The sequence below is a fragment of the Tachypleus tridentatus genome, chromosome 10 (assembly GCF_004210375.1).
Source record: "Tachypleus tridentatus isolate NWPU-2018 chromosome 10, ASM421037v1, whole genome shotgun sequence".
NCBI classification, from domain to species: Eukaryota; Metazoa; Arthropoda; class Merostomata; order Xiphosura; family Limulidae; genus Tachypleus; species Tachypleus tridentatus.
Window position 1 is genome coordinate 3,727,537 of NC_134834.1, and position 21,220 is coordinate 3,748,756.

General features: G+C 33.9%; 1 protein-coding gene across 1 annotated transcript in view; it reads right to left on the reverse strand.

Moving 5' to 3' along the window:
• Positions 1-1,690: 1,690 nt before the first annotated feature.
• The window catches only part of LOC143228652 (ATP-binding cassette sub-family E member 1-like), a 38,946-nt gene continuing 19,416 nt past the window's right edge, over positions 1,691-21,220 (reverse strand). The window contains exons 8-15 of the mRNA XM_076459893.1: positions 19,282-19,378; positions 18,365-18,454; positions 17,839-17,960; positions 14,390-14,539; positions 12,111-12,242; positions 11,148-11,317; positions 7,517-7,782; positions 1,691-1,808 (exon numbers count right to left, since the gene is read on the reverse strand). Of these exons, the coding sequence (XP_076316008.1) occupies positions 1,691-1,808; positions 7,517-7,782; positions 11,148-11,317; positions 12,111-12,242; positions 14,390-14,539; positions 17,839-17,960; positions 18,365-18,454; positions 19,282-19,378 (1,145 nt within the window). The remainder of the gene's footprint in view (positions 1,809-7,516; positions 7,783-11,147; positions 11,318-12,110; positions 12,243-14,389; positions 14,540-17,838; positions 17,961-18,364; positions 18,455-19,281; positions 19,379-21,220) is intronic.

A 21,220-nucleotide genomic window follows, 5' to 3' on the forward strand; every position in this document is an offset into this window, starting at 1 on the left:
CACTAGTAACGTTCGTGTAACAGCTGACTTACCAGTCACAGTTTGCTCACTGGTAACGTTCGTGTAACAGCAGATTTACCAGTCACAGTTTGCTCACTAGTAACGTTCGTGTAACAGCTGATTTACCAGTCACAGTTTGCTCACAAGAAACGTTCGTGTAACAGTTGACTTACCAGTCACAGTTTGCTCACTAGTAACGTTCGTGTAACAGCAGATTTACCAGTCACAGTTTGCTCACTAGTAACGTTCGTGTAACAGCTGATTTACCAGTCACAGTTTGCTCACAAGAAACGTTCGTGTAACAGCTGACTTACCAGTCACAGTTTGCTCACAAGAAACGTTCGTGTAACAGCTGACTTACCAGTCTGGTTTGCTCACAAAGCGGTTTGCTCACAAGAAACGTTCGTGTAACAGCTGACTTACCAGTCACAGTCACAGTTTGCTCACTAGTAACGTTCGTGTAACAGCTGACTTACCAGTCACAGTTTGCTCACTAGTAACGTTCGTGTAACAGCTGACTTACCATTCACAGTTTGCTCACTAGTAACGTTCGTGTAACAGCTGACTTACCATTCACAGTTTGCTCACTAGTAACGTTCGTGTAACAGCTGATTTACCAGTCACAGTTTGCTCACTAGTAACGTTCGTGTAACAGCTGATTTACCAGTCACAGTTTGCTCACTAGTAGCGTTAGTGTAACAGCTGATTTACCAGTCAGTTTGTTCGGTCAAATCTCTTGATGAAACTTGTTGATTAGTGACAGTTTTCTTTGTTATCCAGCCTAAAATTTTAGTTGACAGTAAATCCAAACATTTTGGTAATATGGTTGTGTTGAGACCACTGTTTGTGAGAAAAAACAACCAACATCATCCTGTGACAAGACCAAAGATATTAAACATGTAGAAATTAATTCACTTTTCACTGAACTACACAAATCTTTAGTTCTACTATTACTTAAAAACATTTATAAGACCTCAACTGTCAAAATAAATACATTTATAGCCTTCAGTTTTTTTGCTGTTAAACAGAAATAACCATTTTGTGAAAAGAACAAGGAACATTATCTTAGAAATCTTCCACATGGTCAAACTTTCTCTTCAATTTAAAGTAATTTACAACTGTTCTTGGCTTATGTGTCACACTGTCCCTACCTGATGTTACCAACATTAACTTACTGTAATGTATACTTTAAGTTGGTAATCAGTTATGTTTACGTACTACTCTGTTAATACATGTGGGTTGAGCTATCTATAAAAACTAATTACTCTGTTAATACATGTGGGTTGAGCTATCTATAAAACTAATTCATCTTATATTCTTCTGTTCTCAATAGTCATACATTTAATGGTTTTATATGCAATACAACATGTAACATTAAAGCTTCCAGAGGTAAGAGAAGTCCAGTTTGGTATTTTCAGGCACAGAACACGAGTAGAAAACTTTACGAAGGTTCTCCAACTTGCACAACCTGAGTCAAGATGTCGTTAGCATGCTCTTCAGGCTCAAGGGCCCTGGCTCGGCTTTAGGTCAATGAGACACTTGATCTCAGTCATCAAGGAAGAAGAAATTTCCAGATTTCTTCTGCTCCGTATCTAATAAAGAAATTGTTATTTCAGAAATTGCATTTTCTCCATCTAAGGTAAACATTAATAGATCGAACAAAACAAATACAACAAAAGAAAGAACCGTGTCATACCTTCACTGAATTTAATTTGTTGATCTGAGGTCTGAAGTTGTTGGGATCTCGACGAAATGTGATATTGAGGAGCTCAAGAACTTGTTCATTCCTGCTAGCAAGCGTCTGAGGGCTGCAAGAGCAAAACAACATTAACAGCAACTCCTAATAGTATAAACCAAGAACTTGTTTATTCCTGCTAGCAACGCCTGAGGGCTGCAAAGAGCAAAACAACACTAACAGCAACTCCTGATAGTATAAACCAAGAACTTGTTTATTCCTGCTAGCAACGCCTGAGGGCTGCAAAGAGCAAAACAACACTAACAGCAACTCCTGATAGTATAAACCAAGAACTTGTTTATTCCTGCTAGCAACGCCTGAGGGCTGCAAAGAGCAAAACAACACTAACAGCAACTCCTGATAGTATAAACCAAGAACTTGTTTATTCCTGCTAGCAACGCCTGAGGGCTGCAAAGAGCAAAACAACACTAACAGCAACTCCTGATAGTATAAACCAAGAACTTGTTTATTCCTGGTAGCAACGCCTGAGGGCTGCAAAGAGCAAAACAACACTAACAGCAACTCCTGATAGTATAAACCCATCTAGAAGGTTAAGATAAAAACTTCATAAATAATAGGACATTGTGAATGAGGCCAATTTTACATTCTGTCAATTTTTTAAGTTTGTTACCTAACAACATGAATGTCTATGGTTTAACCTTATTATCCCAGCTATCGTAGGTTTACTGCAAATACAAGTTTTTAGTGTTTTACACTCAAACATTTATTAAACTACTTTCTATGTTATTCTAATTAGAATCTTAGCTAATAATGAATATTTTAAAAGTAAATAAATTTTAATTCTTAATTCTATAAGGTAATTTTTTTTTAAATTCTGAATTTCCCCCAGTGTGACAACACTCTTCACATCTGTTTTATTCACTACCCCCTTTAAAAAGTGCAAAATTAAAGATACATTACTAACTATAATACCATCATTACTCAGACAAACCATCATTTGTATCACCTTCAATTTTGTTTTGTTACAGAGCTATCAAATAGAAAATCAGGCCCTTTCTGCCACACCTACATCACATCCTTTCAGGATTTGTTAATAGGTATCTTACACTTAGTTATATATAACCAATAGAAAGTTAGTTTTAATATATCAAATGATGTACTGTGTAACATCACTCAGAGTACAAGCTTCATTCCTACAGGAAAGATAAAGGCTAACATGGATTAATTTGTAACGACTCTTGTTGCAGAGTTAGAAAAACATTATGACTGTTAGAGAAAATTTTCTGCTTTTTTGTAACATTAGTCTATGTTCTTTGGTGCATTATTTAATTAAATAAAAGTACTTAATACATAATTATCATTAATATAAAAAATATATACTTACGTGTCCTAGACAATCAACAGCAAGAAAAAAAGATTTGGTATTTATTTTTGTTTCTCATGTTCATTCTTTATTTATAATTATAAAGGTAAAAATATAGATATTATTAGGTTAGTTAAGATTAGGTAAAATTAATAAGATAATGTTTTATAAGGCAAGCATGTGTCTAATGTAATTCAATAGTGTAATGTGAGCTGCACGTGCATTAAGTGATTTGCAACTTATAATGGTGCAGGTACTACTTAAACACAGTTCAAGAAAACAAATTTTAATTATAAACATATCTATACTGTTACAAACTTTAACTACTTAAGACAAACTAGTGTAGTTTCATGTTACAAATCAAAGTCATTCTAGAAAGAAAAAAAAAAAAAAAAAAGAGTAATTTAGAATTTATTTCAATCATGCCTTTTTTGTTGGTTACGAAGCCAGTCAAATTGACCAACCATTAACAGAGTTAGGGAAGAGAAAATAAACTATAAAGTTCTACTGAATACAAACATTTGAAATGTATTCAGGATGTCTTAGGGATCATCGAGATGAATAAAAGTATTTTTAATTTTAACATTCACTTTGCACATGGAGAATTCAAAACAAATGTTCAAATATATATTCATGGACAAATCTCTCTTAGTTTATTAAAGATGCATCACTAAAAATATGACATTTGTACGTGAAAGACTTGTGTTAACTACTGCCAAGTTTTGTGAATATATACATACTATACTGAAAATTAGATGCATTAACCCTTTTTGCTGTGTCAAAGGCCATGTCGTCACATTTGTTGACTTGCATTCAAAAGTTTACTGAACTACTTACTATTTTATGAATCTATGTCAACAAGTTTGAAATCAAACTGTAGATTATAATACAAACTTTAATATTATATACGAGTTAATTTCTTAATTTAAAAGTAAATATTAAAAGAACACACCTAAACATACATTTTAGCAAGTCACATGGTATGTTGAATGTAGCATTGTTTAAAATTAGATGTTTGTGATGTCAAAATACCAAGTCTGTAGTTTTGTGCAAATTAGGTACACAAATCTCTAATACTGACAAGCTAGAATATAAAATAAGAACTTCATATCTTTTTATTCTGCCGAGATATGGCTTATGTACTGACTCAAACACGGCAGCCACATTCAATTACTGTGAAATGGTCCCTTATATACTCTTACTAGAATATACAACATGAATAACCAATCAACAGCTTAGAATGTTCCCAGAGTAGTTTTCCCCACCATTTTAATCCTTGATAAGGTAGGTTGTATCTTTAGACTGCTCAAAGTTTTATTTGTTTTTTTAAATCTAAATAAATCCTAGTTACTAAACTTAATAAATTATAGTGTAATTAGAGCAGTGGAGAGTAACATTGTCAGATATCTAATGTCATCACGTGTGACGTAAATAATTTATTAACCAATACGGGTTGAATAGCACAGAAAATTTTTGCTTACCAGTAATTGTGTCTGTCAATGACAACTGATAACATGTTAAAGTGACTATTATGGTTTATAATTCCTTACTTACTGATGATACACTGGAAATATTTTGATGAGCAGTGTTCATAAGTAAAGGAAAAAAACAACTTATATTTCACTAAAACTGAGAAGTAGAAAAAGAAACTTCAGCCATTATTCATTTAAGAAAATGCACAACAGATTGTTGGAGGCTGTCATGACAAATGACCTTGAAAGGTGACAGGACTGGGCATGACAATATTACTTATCCAAAAATTCAATGATCTGGTAACATCACCTTGCAGATCGAAGGAAAGTCCTGAAAATCCTCAACTTACAATTTAATTATTCCAGATAAATAAATGAAACATCATGTGTAATGACAAGTTACAATACTAATTCTGGGGAGTGATTATTTTCACATACAGCACGTGGAAGTCTCAAAGAATTCCAACACTGCTTCTTCCTGACAAGCTGGTATTTTATTTTAAAAAAATGATACAACAATTCACAGTTAACTCTTTTAGTTCAAACTGATAGGAGACAGTAAACTGGTGGTAATAACAAGCATGTTTAACAAAAAAAAAAACTTCAGTGACGATATGAGCCTCCCTGTGACAATGTTACCTTGACACAATGTTCCACTTGAAAAATAAATGTCGCTCATTTCATTGTATTCAGTAAAACACAGTTTTTCTCATCACTCATAAGGTTCCTACCATAAAGCACCAGGAACAAAACAATTCGTATGTATAGTACTAATGACTAACTTTTCCTTTATAGTGACAATGTTACCCTCTATATGGTATCAAAGTGGTCATTCATCATTTCCTGGTTATTCAACTGTATATATAAAAACATTTTGTTTGATATCCTCCACGTGAGAAACTTTAAAAGGCTTAACAACCTCTGTCCAGTAACGAGTTCAAAGGTCATTACAAGAAGAGATAACTGTTTGCTTTACTTGAATTATTGTTCTACATTTTAAGAAAAATAAGTTGAATAATTTATTTCTAAATAGTAATTATTTATATATAATGTATAACAATTGAAATGTGATTGTATATCACAAAAATACTAGTCCACTAAAACAGTCAAGACAAGAAAGACTACTGGATACACACGACAAGTGCACTGGATCAATCAACACAAGTCACGTAATGTTAGCCAGACACAACTGGAAGGTCAATATAATGTTCCTATAGTGTTATGAGACTTTAAAATACAAATATTCATTATAAATAGCTTACATTATATGTAGTCATTCTTGCACGAAAAAAACATAATTTATATTTATTTCCTAATTTCTTTATGATGGTTGTGATACTGGTCAAGTGACAGACCAAACATAGTTATAACATGAAATCACTTTATACCCATACCAGTGATGAAACACACTACTTTCACAAAAAAAATTTAAAATATCTGATTTTTTTTGTATACAAAAAACTTGTAACCTTTATTAAAAGTCTAACAAATTTTGTGAAGATACACGTACTGTGTCAAAATTTACAGTACAAATACTTAACGTGTACAGATGTGTAGACAAACAGTACAAATACTTAACGTGTACAGATGTGTAGACAAACTTGTGTATATTATATCGAGCCTGTAACAAAAGAGTTAAGTCTGTAAAGACCTTAAGTGAAAACAAGGCAATCGTGACAGAGCCCATATTGACAGATTTAATTATAAATCATAAAATGAAACTTTTGACCATATAAATGTGGACAGACTCCAGAAGCTAAAAAATGGACAACTGCTCTCTGGTGCATTCCTGGTCATTTTTAGGGCTGTAGCTATTTACTTTATTTACAGATAGAGGGAGCTGTACATTTCAACTCATATCCAAAGGACAAAATATCGCTTAACACACAAACTAAACACTGACAGACAACACATTCAAATGTTTATAACTGTAATGATTAGACTGAAGTATATATGCAAAAATGGCTCGTTTGGGTTGAGAAAATATTTTACATAGAAGAGCAAACAGCGTTTCACTCTTCTTGTGTAACTCAGTTACACAACCCCTTCCAAACATGTGGTCAGCTTCAGGTCAGTTACCTCTTTCTTTGTGAACCTGACGATGACCAAAGAAGGTCGAAACGTTGTTCGCTCTTCTATGTAAAATATCTTCTCAACCCAAACGAGCCGTTTTTGCATGTATATTTCTCTACAAGTGGGTTTTCTTGACATCACTGAATGATTAGGCTGCTTATTTAAAAAACTGGTCATTTCACGAAGTACTAAAGCAATAGAACAATTTAATGACCAATCATTTCCACTCTTAAGGAAGGTATCAAATAGTAATGTTTCCAGTTCTAAATAAAACTAATGCCCCTTGGAATTTGAATGCTTTCCAACAACCATGTTCTAAAGTAAATTCTGGATAATAAGAAAACCTAATTATACATGAGTTCCATACAAAATAAAATATGGATTTAATATTTTGTTTTGTGACATTTGCCAAATGTAAACTCTGACTTCAGTACACAAATGTCTACCAACTTTACATCGCATGCTGAACGTGAACATCACAAAACATACGTAATCTTTCAAAGGTCTAGAAGTTTTGTGTTGTAACAAGTAACAAGAGTTCATCACTCAAACCAAGAATCCCACAACCTGTGATGATTTAAAGAATTTCTGTCATATATTTGATCTCTCCAACTTTCAAACCTATCTATGTAGTTTAGGTTCCCTATAACCTATGTTCTATATAACATTATGTATAACAAAATGGATAAAAACCACAATGTAAATGCAGCAGAACAATATTGGAGCATGACTTTGCTCTTCTGTGTTTTATCTGTTATTAAACATTATAGAGTTTTAGCATATTTGAAAGTTCATGATACCAATAATCTGATCAACCTCATGTATCAATATTGGTTTAGTAAAATCAATGAAATCACAAACCAAACCTTCTAATAATAGTATTTTATCTTGACTCCAGAAATTATCACTCACCAACTAGCTACGGCTTTAACAGAAGGCTGTCCTTCGAAAACAATTACTCGATCAGCGAGATAAGTGGCCATGATGAAATCGTGCTCCACAACAAAGCCAGTCTTCTTTGCATGAAGAATGAATCGCTTAATCACCTTAGCAGCGACTAAACGCTGCTCAGAATCCAGATAAGCTGATGGTTCATCAATTAAATAAACATCGGCTGGCTTACCGAGGCACAGAACTAATGCCACTCTCTGGAGTTCACCACCAGACAAGTTTTGTACCTACGAAAAAAAAAACAGTCAGTTGGTCAAGCACAATGACACATAGAGAGTTCTTCTATAAACAAGTTTGGTATCTGTAGGTTAAACAAGGAGTCAATCAACCAGTCACAAACGGACAAGAGGGTTCTTCTCCAGACAATACAACAGTTCGATTCTCAGCAACAGTGCGTAACTGGTAACAGTTCGGTTCTCAGCAACAGTGCGTAACTGGTAACAGTTCGGTTCTCAGCAACAGTGCGTAACTGGTAACAGTTCTGTTCTCAGCAACAGTGCGTAACTGGTAACAGTTCTGTTCTCAGCAACAGTGCGTAACTGGTAACAGTTCTGTTCTCAGCAACAGTGCGTAACTGGTAACAGTTCTGTTCTCAGCAACAGTGCGTAACTGGTAACAGTTCTGTTCTCAGCAACAGTACGTAACTGATAACAGTTCTGCTCTTAGCAACAATACGTAACTGATTAAAATTCTTAGTAACAATATGTAACTGATAACAGTTCTGTTTGTTGGACTAGAACTGTCTGGAGCAGGGATTTCCAGTTTAAGAGTGCTCGAGGGCCACAACTATATTCACTAGTCTAGTGGCAGGCAGTATTATATTTTTATCAAATTAGGGCTTGTTGATGTATTATATAATGCAAAATAAAGAGTATATAGATCCATGGCAGGGTTAATTTATGTCCTTTCAACATGGTAAAATGAGTTAGATTGGGGAAGGAGTTAACGTGACTTACTTTACATTACATGATATTTGGACGGGCATATTTGTGAAATACGTACTTTTTTCAACCAGTACGTTTTCAGATTGTTCTCCCATATCAGTGACACTTCTTTGTATGGTTTGGTTGGGAAGCAACACTGATTCAAATTAATCACCAATTGTGGCATCCCAAACACCTTTGCCATTTCAACAACACATTTCTTTACTAAAGTGACATCACTAAAAGGTTTCTTTGCTCTTGCAAGTTTAAGAGAAACTATGTATGAATCATTCAAATCAGACATCTGACAACTTGCTAAACATACTTGTTTGTTGTTTTAATTTTTTCATACATCATTCAATAATGCCGTCTCACATAAAATTCTATGGTCACTGATATAATTTACATACAACCAAATGCTACAATTTGTCGTTATTATCCGTAATAAAATAATGAAGTTCCCAACATTCCTGGTACACTCTGTTTTCACTGTCAATCTTACGTTTCTTATATAATTTACATACAAACCAAACGCTACAACTTGTCGTTATTGTCTGTAATAAAATAATGAAGTTCCCAACATTCCTGGTACACTCTGTTTTCACTGTCAATCTTACGTTTCTTATATAATTTACATACAAACCAAACGCTACAACTTGTCGTTATTATCCGTAATAAAATAATGAAGTTCCCAACATTCCTGGTACACTCTGTTTTCACTGTCAATCTTACGTTTCTTATATAATTTACATACAAACCAAACGCTACAACTTGTCGTTATTGTCTGTAATAAAATAATGAAGTTCCCAACATTCCTGGTACACTCTGTTTTCACTGTCAATCTTACGTTTCTTATATAATTTACATACAAACCAAACGCTACAACTTGTCGTTATTGTCTGTAATAAAATAATGAAGTTCCCAACATTCCTGGTACACTCTGTTTTCACTGTCAATCTTACGTTTCTTATATAATTTACATACAAACCAAACGCTACAATTTGTCGTTATTGTCTGTAATAAAATAATGAAGTTCCCAACATTCCTGGTACGCTCTGTTTTCACTGTCAATCTTACGTTTCTTATATAATTTACATACAAACCAAACGCTACAACTTGTCGTTATTGTCTGTAATAAAATAATGAAGTTCCCAACATTCCTGGTACACTGTTTTCACTGTCAATCTTACGTTTCTTATATAATTTACATACAAACCAAACGCTACAACTTGTCGTTATTGTCTGTAATAAAATAATGAAGTTCCCAACATTCCTGGTACACTGTTTTCACTGTCAATCTTACGTTTCTTATAAACTTTGCTCATGTTTATCACAGAACTAGACAGTGATAAATTACAACATGTCAACGTCCACAACAGCAAATGGACAGATTGGCAACACACACCAGCCTGGTTCACTTTGTCTAGTAGGGGAATGATGGTATAATACACCGAGATGTATGTGATATAATTTAAAAGCTATTACTATGAAGTTATTACTGTAAACATATAGAGACATAAATAATAAACATACAGGTGCACACAAAGTAACTTTTAAAATTTCATTAGTGACTGTCAGTTGAGGCTTTCATGTATTTTTATCTTGCAAGTCAGAATTTTTCATTTCTTCACTACAAAAAAAATATAAAAGTAGGTTATGTTTCAATACACCTTCACAGGCCACACAAAACCGTGCCATGGGCTGCACGCGGCCCACGTGCCGCCTGTTGGAAATCTCTGGTCTAGAGCAACGACAGTACTTGTGTATTACCACTTGTCTGTCATCTCATACCTTGAATGATACCAGTTAAACCTTTGATAACCTCATATGTATCAAAAGCAGCATAATCACAATTTATCAGATTGTGAACAGCAAGTAAGAGATTAATCATTGGTTATCAACAGTTGTAATTACTGGCCCATATATACTTACTGTAAACACTGACATATCCAACAGTTTTTGAATCTCTGATAAATCAGTCCACTTGAAACTTTAACACATGTAGTAGCTCTAAGATACTTGAAATATATATCTGTCATGGTTTCACTTATTGCTGCTTCCCAAGTGGCCAACAATATCTTAACAATTGTACTTTCAAACAGTTATAAAGTATGAATCATACAATTTGTACAGGTTTTGTGAGTTACATTTATTCCTTGTCTGATGTTACTCTAACAGTACTGATTCACATTTTTTAGTTTTATATCATGCAGATAGCCTTTGACCACGTGAGAAACATTGTACAAAAATTATTAAAAAGATTATTTTGTTACATGAATATAAATGTTGACAAAACTGAAACTGTTCAAACCTCATAAGATATCTCTACTACAACAAAGTACAACTAACTCCCAAGGTGCTCTGATGGATGAATATGTTAATACAAGTTAGCTAGGTTATTAAGTTAACTTTTAGTTCCAATCTTACAGGAAACTTGCTTTCATTAGATTTTAAAATTACAAATGTGCTTATAGGAACAAAACCAATCAAATTTCCACTGAGATTCATTACAAGTGAAAGTAAAAGACCTGAATTTTGAGTATATAATTTGATCAGAATGTTAACGCACTTTTGTCATGTAACTTTCTACACTAAAATTTTTACACCATAATTTTTGAAACTGAAGTAGACATCTTAATTAATAGTCAAAGTATTTATTGTACAATTACCTCTTGGTCAATAATGTTATCTATCTGAAGAGGTTTCATGACGTCCGCCACAAACTGGGGGTGAACATATGCATCCCGAATTTTTTCATGAAGTAACTGTCTCACTGTTCCTTGAGATTTGGGTGAAATTTTTTGTGGTTTGTAGCTGATGAGCATAGGAGGAACCTCACCTAAATAATGACAAGTATTTGTTCGTGAAAAATACACTAATCTTACTGGAAAATAAATAATTTATTGCACAAAAATACTTAAGAATAAATATTAAATTGTTTTGTTTGTTTTTTTAATTTCACCCCAAGCTACAAGATGTTTTCTGCACTAGCTGTCACTAATTTAACAGCGTAAAACTAGAAGGAAGGCAGCTAGTCATCGCCACCCACCGCCAACTCCTGGGCTACTTTTTACCAACAAATAGTGGGATTAGCTGTCACATAATAATGCCCCCATAGCTGAAAGGGTGAGCATGTTTGGTGCAATGGAGATTCGAACCTGTGACCCTCAGGTTACAAGTCAAATGCTTTAACCCACCTAGCCATGCCAGACCATTAAGTTTAATACATATAATAAACTAGAGTAGTGAATCTTATCTAGAGATGTAAATTGCATAAGCTAATATCATTAAACTTGTTTATATGTAGTATACGTCTTTAAAACTTATATATACTGAGAAAAATACAGCACTTTCTCAGCCAACAGTATATACATATACAAAAAAATATACACCAGGCTAGACTGTCCTTAGGCAAGCCACAAGTAACATAGACTATATATGTACAATAATGACATCTTTCACACAATATTTACTGAAACTATATGTGATCTACAGATCACCAGATTTTCTTTAAATATAATTTTTACCTGAAGAAATATTTTACCTTTAATAAAATGCTTCATAAACAGTAAAAGTTCCTACAATTATTAAAACAGGACAAATGTGAATTATGTAACTGTATAAAAACATACATCCTGCTTCAGGCTTCAGTCTACCAGCTAACAACTGGATAAAGGTTGTCTTCCCTGTGCCATTCTCTCCGAGCATCACAATTATCTCAGAATCAGTAAAGCTACCAGGGTCAACTGATAAAGAAAAATTACCTGAAAGAAAAGACTGCAATATAGAATTATGTCAAATAAAAATTCGTTTGAAAAGTGTTGTGGTACAGTTTAGTGACATAAAAATCAATTGGAAAAGTGGGTCGTGTTGTATGTTAGTGTTAAATAAACATCAGCTTGAAGAGAGGGTCGTGGTGTAGATTAGTGTTAAGTAAACATCAGCTTGAAGAGAGGGTCGTGGTGTAGATTAGTGTTAAATAAACATCAGCTTGAAGAGAGGGTCGTGGTGTAGATTAGTGTTAAATAAACATCAGCTTGAAGAGAGAGTCGTGGTGTATGTTAGTGTTAAATAAACATCAGCTTGAAGAGAGAGTCGTGGTGTATGTTAGTGTTAAATAAACATCAGCTTGTTAAATAAACATCAGCTTGAAGAGAGGTCGTGGTGTAGATTAGTGTTAAATAAACATCAGCTTGAAGAGAGGGTCGTGGTGTAGATTAGTGTTAAATAAACATCAGCTTGAAGAGAGGGTCGTGGTGTAGATTAGTGTTAAATAAACATCAGCTTGAAGAGAGAGTCGTGGGTGTAGATTAGTGTTAAATAAACATCAGCTTGAAGAGAGTAGGTCGTGGTGTAGATTAGTGTTAAATAAACATCAGCTTGAAGAGAGAGTAATGGTGTAGATTAGTGTTAAATAAACATCAGCTTGAAGAGAGGGTCGTGGTGTAGATTAGTGTTAAATAAACATCAGCTTGAAGAGAGGGTCGTGGTGTAGATTAGTGTTAAATAAACATCAGCTTGAAGAGAGGGTCGTGGTGTAGATTAGTGTTAAATAAACATCAGCTTGAAGAGAGGGTCGTGGTGTAGATTAGTGTTAAATAAACATCAGCTTGAAGAGAGGGTCGTGGTGTAGATTAGTGTTAAATAAACATCAGCTTGAAGAGAGGAGTCGTGGTGTAGATTAGTGTTAAATAAACATCAGCTTGAAGAGAGGGTCGTGGTGTAGATTAGTGTTAAATAAACATCAGCTTGAAGAGAGGGTCGTGGTGTAGATTAGTGTTAAATAAACATCAGCTTGAAGAGAGGGTCGTGGTGTAGATTAGTGTTAAATAAACATCAGCTTGAAGAGAGGGTCGTGGTGTAGATTAGTGTTAAATAAACATCAGCTTGAAGAGAGGGTCGTGGTGTAGATTAGTGTTAAATAAACATCAGCTTGAAGAGAGGGTCGTGGTGTAGATTAGTGTTAAATAAACATCAGCTTGAAGAGAGGGTCGTGGTGTAGATTAGTGTTAAATAAACATCAGCTTGAAGAGAGGGTCGTGGTGTAGATTAGTGTTAAGTAAACATCAGCTTGAACAGAGAGTCGTGGTGTAGATTAGTGTTAAATAAACATCAGCTTGAAGAGAGGGTCGTGGTGTAGATTAGTGTTAAATAAACATCAGCTTGAAGAGAGGGTCGTGGTGTAGATTAGTGTTAAGTAAACATCAGCTTGAAGAGAGGGTCGTGGTGTAGATTAGTGTTAAATAAACATCAGCTTGAAGAGAGGGTCGTGGTGTAGATTAGTGTTAAATAAACATCAGCTTGAAGAGAGGGTCGTGGTGTAGATTAGTGTTAAATAAACATCAGCTTGAAGAGAGGGTCGTGGTGTAGATTAGTGTTAAATAAACATCAGCTTGAAGAGAGGGTCGTGGTGTAGATTAGTGTTAAATAAACATCAGCTTGAAGAGAGGGTCGTGGTGTAGATTAGTGTTAAATAAACATCAGCTTGAAGAGAGAGTCGTGGTGTAGATTAGTGTTAAATAAACATCAGCTTGAAGAGAGGGTCGTGGTGTAGGTTAGTGTTAAATGAAAACCTCCCACAAAAGATGTCACATTTATACAACTAACTTCATTTTTCTCAACACAGAACTTACTTTGTATGGCTAAACTATGATGGTTACCAAAGTATTCATTGGAAACAGTGACCTTTTTACCAGTTTTCGACAAAACAATGTTTTCTATACAATAAATACCACCCACCTTCTGCGTTTTCAATGGATTTTTTGTAAAGCTACCAGTGATGGCTTGTCATAGTACATGACAGTAACTAAAGTTCTGAAATATATTAGATGTTCTCTTGATTAAACACAAACAAACAGTAAACTCATCAATGGTTCCCATGACAACAAAACCTGTTTAAACAAGTACTAACCCATCCTTTTCTTCATTGTTGGGTACTCATAACGACACATTCTCTTAATTTCTTCTTCTGTAGCTGTTTCTGCTACTTTGAAAATCAATGAAGTTTCTCTAAATCTAAGATTTTCTGTTGGAACAAACCCATCCAGAAATATGTTGATCCCTGGGATAAAAAACATTTATACTTTTAAAATTGTTAACAATAACACCATTACACTAATCCAACACTTTATCAATCATGCATCAGCTAACTTGTACACTAAACATCTTTCATTCAACCTTATTACATTGATCCAGCATTTTATCAGTGATGTACCATTTAATTGTACACTAAACATCTTTCATTCAACCTTATTACATTGATCCAACACTTTATCAGTGATGTACCATTTAATTGTACACTAAACATCTTTCATTCAACCTTATTACATTGATCCAGCATTTTATCAATGATGCATCAGCTAACTTGTACACTAAACATCTTTCATTCAACCTTATTACATTGATCCAGCATTTTATCAATGATGCATCAGCTAACTTGTACACTAAACATCTTTCATTCAACCTTATTACATTGATCCAACACTTTATCAGTGATGTACCATTTAATTGTACACTAAACATCTTTCATTCAACCTTATTACATTGATCCAACACTTTATCAGTGATGTACCATTTAATTGTACACTAAACATCTTTCATTCAACCTTATTACATTGATCCAACACTTTATCAGTGATGTACCATTTAATTGTACACTAAACATCTTTCATTCAACCTTATTACATTGATCCAACACTTTATCAGTGATGTACCATTTAATTGTACACTAAACATCTTTCATTCAACCTTATTACATTGATCCAGCATTTTATCAGTGATGCATCATTTAATTGTACACTAAACATCTTTCATTCAACCTTATTACATTGATCCAACACTTTATCAGTGATGCATCATTTAATTGTACACTAAACATCTTTCATTCAACCTTATTACATTGATCCAACACTTTATCAGTGATGCACCATTTAATTGTACACTAAACATCTTTCATTCAACCTTATTACATTGATCCAACACTTTATCAGTGATGTACCATTTAATTGTACACTAAACATCTTTCATTCAACCTTATTACATTGATCCAACACTTTATCAGTGATGTACCATTTAATTGTACACTAAACATCTTTCATTCAACCTTATTACATTGATCCAACACTTTATCAGTGATGTACCATTTAATTGTACACTAAACATCTTTCATTCAACCTTATTACATTGATCCAACACTTTATCAGTGATGTACCATTTAATTGTACACTAAACATCTTTCATTCAACCTTATTACATTGATCCAACACTTTATCAGTGATGCATCATTTAATTGTACACTAAACATCTTTCATTCAACCTTATTACATTGATCCAACACTTTATCAGTGATGTACCATTTAATTGTACACTAAACATCTTTCATTCAACCTTATTACATTGATCCAACACTTTATCAGTGATGTACCATTTAATTGTACACTAAACATCTTTCATTCAACCTTATTACATTGATCCAACACTTTATCAGTGATGTACCATTTAATTGTACACTAAACATCTTTCATTCAACCTTATTACATTGATCCAACACTTTATCAGTGATGTACCATTTAATTGTACACTAAACATCTTTCATTCAACCTTATTACATTGATCCAACACTTTATCAGTGATGTACCATTTAATTGTACACTAAACATCTTTCATTCAACCTTATTACATTGATCCAACACTTTATCAGTGATGTACCATTTAATTGTACACTAAACATCTTTCATTCAACCTTATTACATTGATCCAACACTTTATCAGTGATGTACCATTTAATTGTACACTAAACATCTTTCATTCAACCTTATTACATTGATCCAACACTTTATCAGTGATGTACCATTTAATTGTACACTAAACATCTTTCATTCAACCTTATTACATTGATCCAACACTTTATCAGTGATGTACCATTTAATTGTACACTAAACATCTTTCATTCAACCTTATTACATTGATCCAACACTTTATCAGTGATGTACCATTTAATTGTACACTAAACATCTTTCATTCAACCTTATTACATTGATCCAACACTTTATCAGTGATGTACCATTTAATTGTACACTAAACATCTTTCATTCAACCTTATTACATTGATCCAACACTTTATCAGTGATGTACCATTTAATTGTACACTAAACATCTTTCATTCAACCTTATTACATTGATCCAACACTTTATCAGTGATGTACCATTTAATTGTACACTAAACATCTTTCATTCAACCTTATTACATTGATCCAACACTTTATCGGTGATGTACCATTTAATTGTACACTAAACATCTTTCATTCAACCTTATTACATTGATCCAACACTTTATCAGTGATGTACCATTTAATTGTACACTAAACATCTTTCATTCAACCTTATTACATTGATCCAACACTTTATCAGTGATGTACCATTTAATTGTACACTAAACATCTTTCATTCAACCTTATTACATTGATCCAACACTTTATCAGTGATGTACCATTTAATTGTACACTAAACATCTTTCATTCAACCTTATTACATTGATCCAACACTTTATCAGTGATGTACCATTTACTTGTACACTAAACATCTTTCATTCAACCTTATTACATTGATCCAACACTTTATCGGTGATGTACCATTTACTTGTACACTAAACATCTTTCATTCAACCTTATTACATTGATCCAACACTTTATCAGTGATGTACCATTTAATTGTACACTAAACATCTTTCATTCAACCTTATTACATTGATCCAACACTTTATCAGTGATGTACCATTTAATTGTACACTAAACATCTTTCATTCAACCTTATTACATTGATCCAACACTTTATCAGTGATGTACCATTTAATTGTACACTAAACATCTTTCATTCAACCTTATTACATTGATCCAACACTTTATCAATGATGTACAGCTATTTAATGTACACTAAACATCTTTCATTCAACCTTATTACATTGATCCAACACTTTATCAGTGATGTACCATTTAATTGTACACTAAACATCTTTCATTCAACCTTGTTACATTGATCCAACACTTTATCAGTGATGCACCATTTAATTGTACACTAAACATCTTTCATTCAACCTTATTACACTGATCCAACACTTTATCAGTGATGTACCATTTAATAGTACACTAAACATCTTTCATTCAACCTTGTTACATTGATCCAACACTTTATCAGTGATGTACCATTTAATTGTACACTAAACATCTTTCATTCAACCTTATTACATTGATCCAACACTTTATCAGTGATGTACCATTTAATTGTACACTAAACATCTTTCATTTAACTTACCCTTCTTACACCAATTCAATATTTATCAAACAAAACACAACTGAAACTTGCCTTCACGGACAGAGAAAGGTAATGTAACTACACCATATGCACCAGGAACTCCATAGAGACAGCAGATGAAGTCAGACAGGTAATCTAACACAGACAAGTCATGCTCCACTACAATAATGTACCTGAAAAACCAAAACCACATACTGACAGTATCATGGGACAAAATCATCACAAAAAAATATTATTTCACCAAAAGAATAATTCATTATATGTTACTTGTCAGGGTGAATCACTCTACAATACTCTCTACATGGTGACACCATCACAAAAAAATATTATTTCACCAAAAGAATAATTCATTATATGTTACTTGTCAGGGTGAATCACTCTACAATACTCTCTACATGGTGACACCATCACAATAAAACATCTCAATTCTTAATTGTCAGGGTGAATCACTCTACAATACTTTCTACCTGGTGACACCAGCACAATAAAACATCTCAATTCTTAATTGTCAGGGTGAATCACTCTACAATACTTTCTACCTGGTGACACCAGCACAGTAAAACATCTCAAGTCTTACTTGTCAGGATGAATTAGGTGACGAATTGCCTGGGCAGCTTTCAGTCTTTGCTTGACATCCAAGTAACTGGAAGGTTCATCAAACATGAATCTAGAGAATACCAACAAATATATATCAGCTGTGCACCAAAAACTGCTCTAAGAAATCTTGAAGCTACTTACAACTAAAACTATGATGTTTGTCAACACACACTCAAGTTAGAAAAACCTTCAAAACCTCAATAAAAGTTCACACTCTGGGATTTCTTCACTCTTAAATTTAATTGACAGTGAATTACATATAAAGCCTCAAAAGAAACAAAAGAGGTGTGAGGAATGTAAAAGTCAACCACAGAATTCAAATATTGTTAAGATAAATCCTAGTAACCAGTCTTGAAGGCTAGTCTGATGAATTCTTGTGACTTTAATTTGCAGCAGTATCAGTTTTAGTCTTCTCTGAATTTGGTTTTAATTTTCTACCTTGAACAATACCAGTTAAACTTTGATAACCTCATATGTATCAAAAGCATCATAATCACAATTTATCAGATTGTGAACAGCAAGTAAGAGATTAATCATTGGTTATCAAGAGTTTTATAAACAGCAGCAGGTGTTGGATATAAAATAATTACACTATAGAACACTTCATAGAATGAGGTTTTAACTTTAATACACAGTTAACTATATGTAAACAGAGAGAGAGATTAAGGAAACTTTGTATAACTGACATACTGCAAACAATTGTGCTTCAACAGTTATACTATAAACAACAGTACTTGTGTACAGTCACACTTGCTGTAAACAATGGTTGTTAGATACAATATGGGTATTATAAACAATGAACACGAGAAAGTTAAACTAAATAAGTAAACACAGGTGAATATACATACATTCACTTAACAGTAAGTTATTGAAACAGTCACTCAAAGAGGTACCTACATGTCTGCCTTCTGAATACACACCATGGCACAAGCAAACCTCTGGAGCTCTCCTCCAGACAAGTTTTCAACATTCCTGTCTCGCACATTCTTCAGGTCTAATGAGGCAGAAATAACATGAAAAAACATACAGTAAATAACAACCCAATCTTGCATAAAGTTATGTGTCACTCACACAGTGAAAACAGTTTATTTTCATATATTTTTATCACTGACCATTGTGTATCATATAGACACAGTACAACTGATTAAAACTTGCCAAGGAACGATCATATTTCATTATGTGTTTGACAGAGAACACATTATGTATAATAATTATAATTTGTTTACAATAAACAAGAAAATGTTATATTTGTGTCATGCCTGAATAAACTTAACAACATTACTCAATAAGAAAGTGTTATAAATTTCACAAGTTAAGCTATTCTTCAACATTGGCTTTGCCTATCTAAGCCCTGATCTAACATGCTTCAGTCTTTTATACCTAAGTACACTTGACAATATACAATTTGTCAGTACACTCTCTAACTTCCAAAACATTCTTACCATCTACTGTCACTATAGCCAGACTTCCACATTGACGAGGAGGGACCATGCTGACACAAACTATACATAGAGCATCTGTATAGAACAAAAGTGTTATAAGAGAACAGTGGGGAACCACACCGCATCCACAACAGGTATGATGCTCTTCACTCGACAACAAGTTCCTGTTTCAAGAGTGGAACGGTACAAGAGATAGCTGAGGTTCCACAACTTGGTGTTGGACCCTACATCCCATGGACTGCAATGTTAAAATGATACACACTTTTGATTTGGATCCAAACTTATAACCATAGAGTGACATGTTTCAAACCACCCGAATCACAAGAAGAAATTAAGCAACACCTAAGTGAACAAACTGTCTGATCCCCCAGAAAAAGTCCAAAAGACAACATTACAAGTTCAGAATGGCAGGATCGTGCAAGCCGTAATCAACCAAAGGAACAGAACTCATCTGGTCTGGAATAATGAACACTCTACCTCACTATCCAATCAAGTGGGAAAGGAATATTCCATTTGTCCCTGGAATTATGGAGGGGATGTGGAACCTGTGCTCATCCATGGTGAATATGATGGGACCACTTTAGAATCAGAATTATGAGGAGATATTAAACCTCCTTTCCTGAACAATATGCAAAACCAACATTGATCTAAGTGATGGGCCATGTACACTTCAAATGGATAGTTTTGTTTCAAATCTTAACCAGGATTATGAGTAGGCTGGAGCCACTCTTACTGACATCTGAGAGAAACATCCAGGGATCCAAGTAGGAGAGCCAATAACTTCACCATCTTCTCCAAGGTGGAGGAACATCTGTCCACCTTCCCAGTGACTAGAAACTGGATGTGGTAAGGACTCCTATCTCCACTACTAGAATATGGGATTAATACATGTTGGGGAGTCCTGAGGAACAGTGCTCTGTAAACACTGCAACAGGTGAGTTAAGTTCCCCCAACATTTTAAAAGCAAACTGGCCCAATTTATTCAATCCAATGATAAGTAGGAACAGGCAGAATCCCCTTTAGCCCTACTCATGATCATCCATGATAATATATTAACACTATCTGGTAAGCACCTAGATAGTGTCAAGGAACACCTCATTTCCACAGAGCCTGTTGCAACTAGTAATAAGAATAATCAAATTGGTTGGTAATGTGGAACTGGAGTAAAATAAGCACTCCCCTTCTGGGCAACATTCACCAAAAAGTGGGATCCAGTGAAACCAAGATGTAAGGAAGTACTCCTTCCTCCTTATAATGTTGTTAAAACCAGAATAAAGCTGCCCAAAAACGTAAAGACTGAGACAAAACCAGTGACAGAAGTCTGAGTATCAGTTTATAAAAAGTCCCCCAATGTATCAATGAAAGGGCAGCAAAAAGAAATGTGCTGTATATAA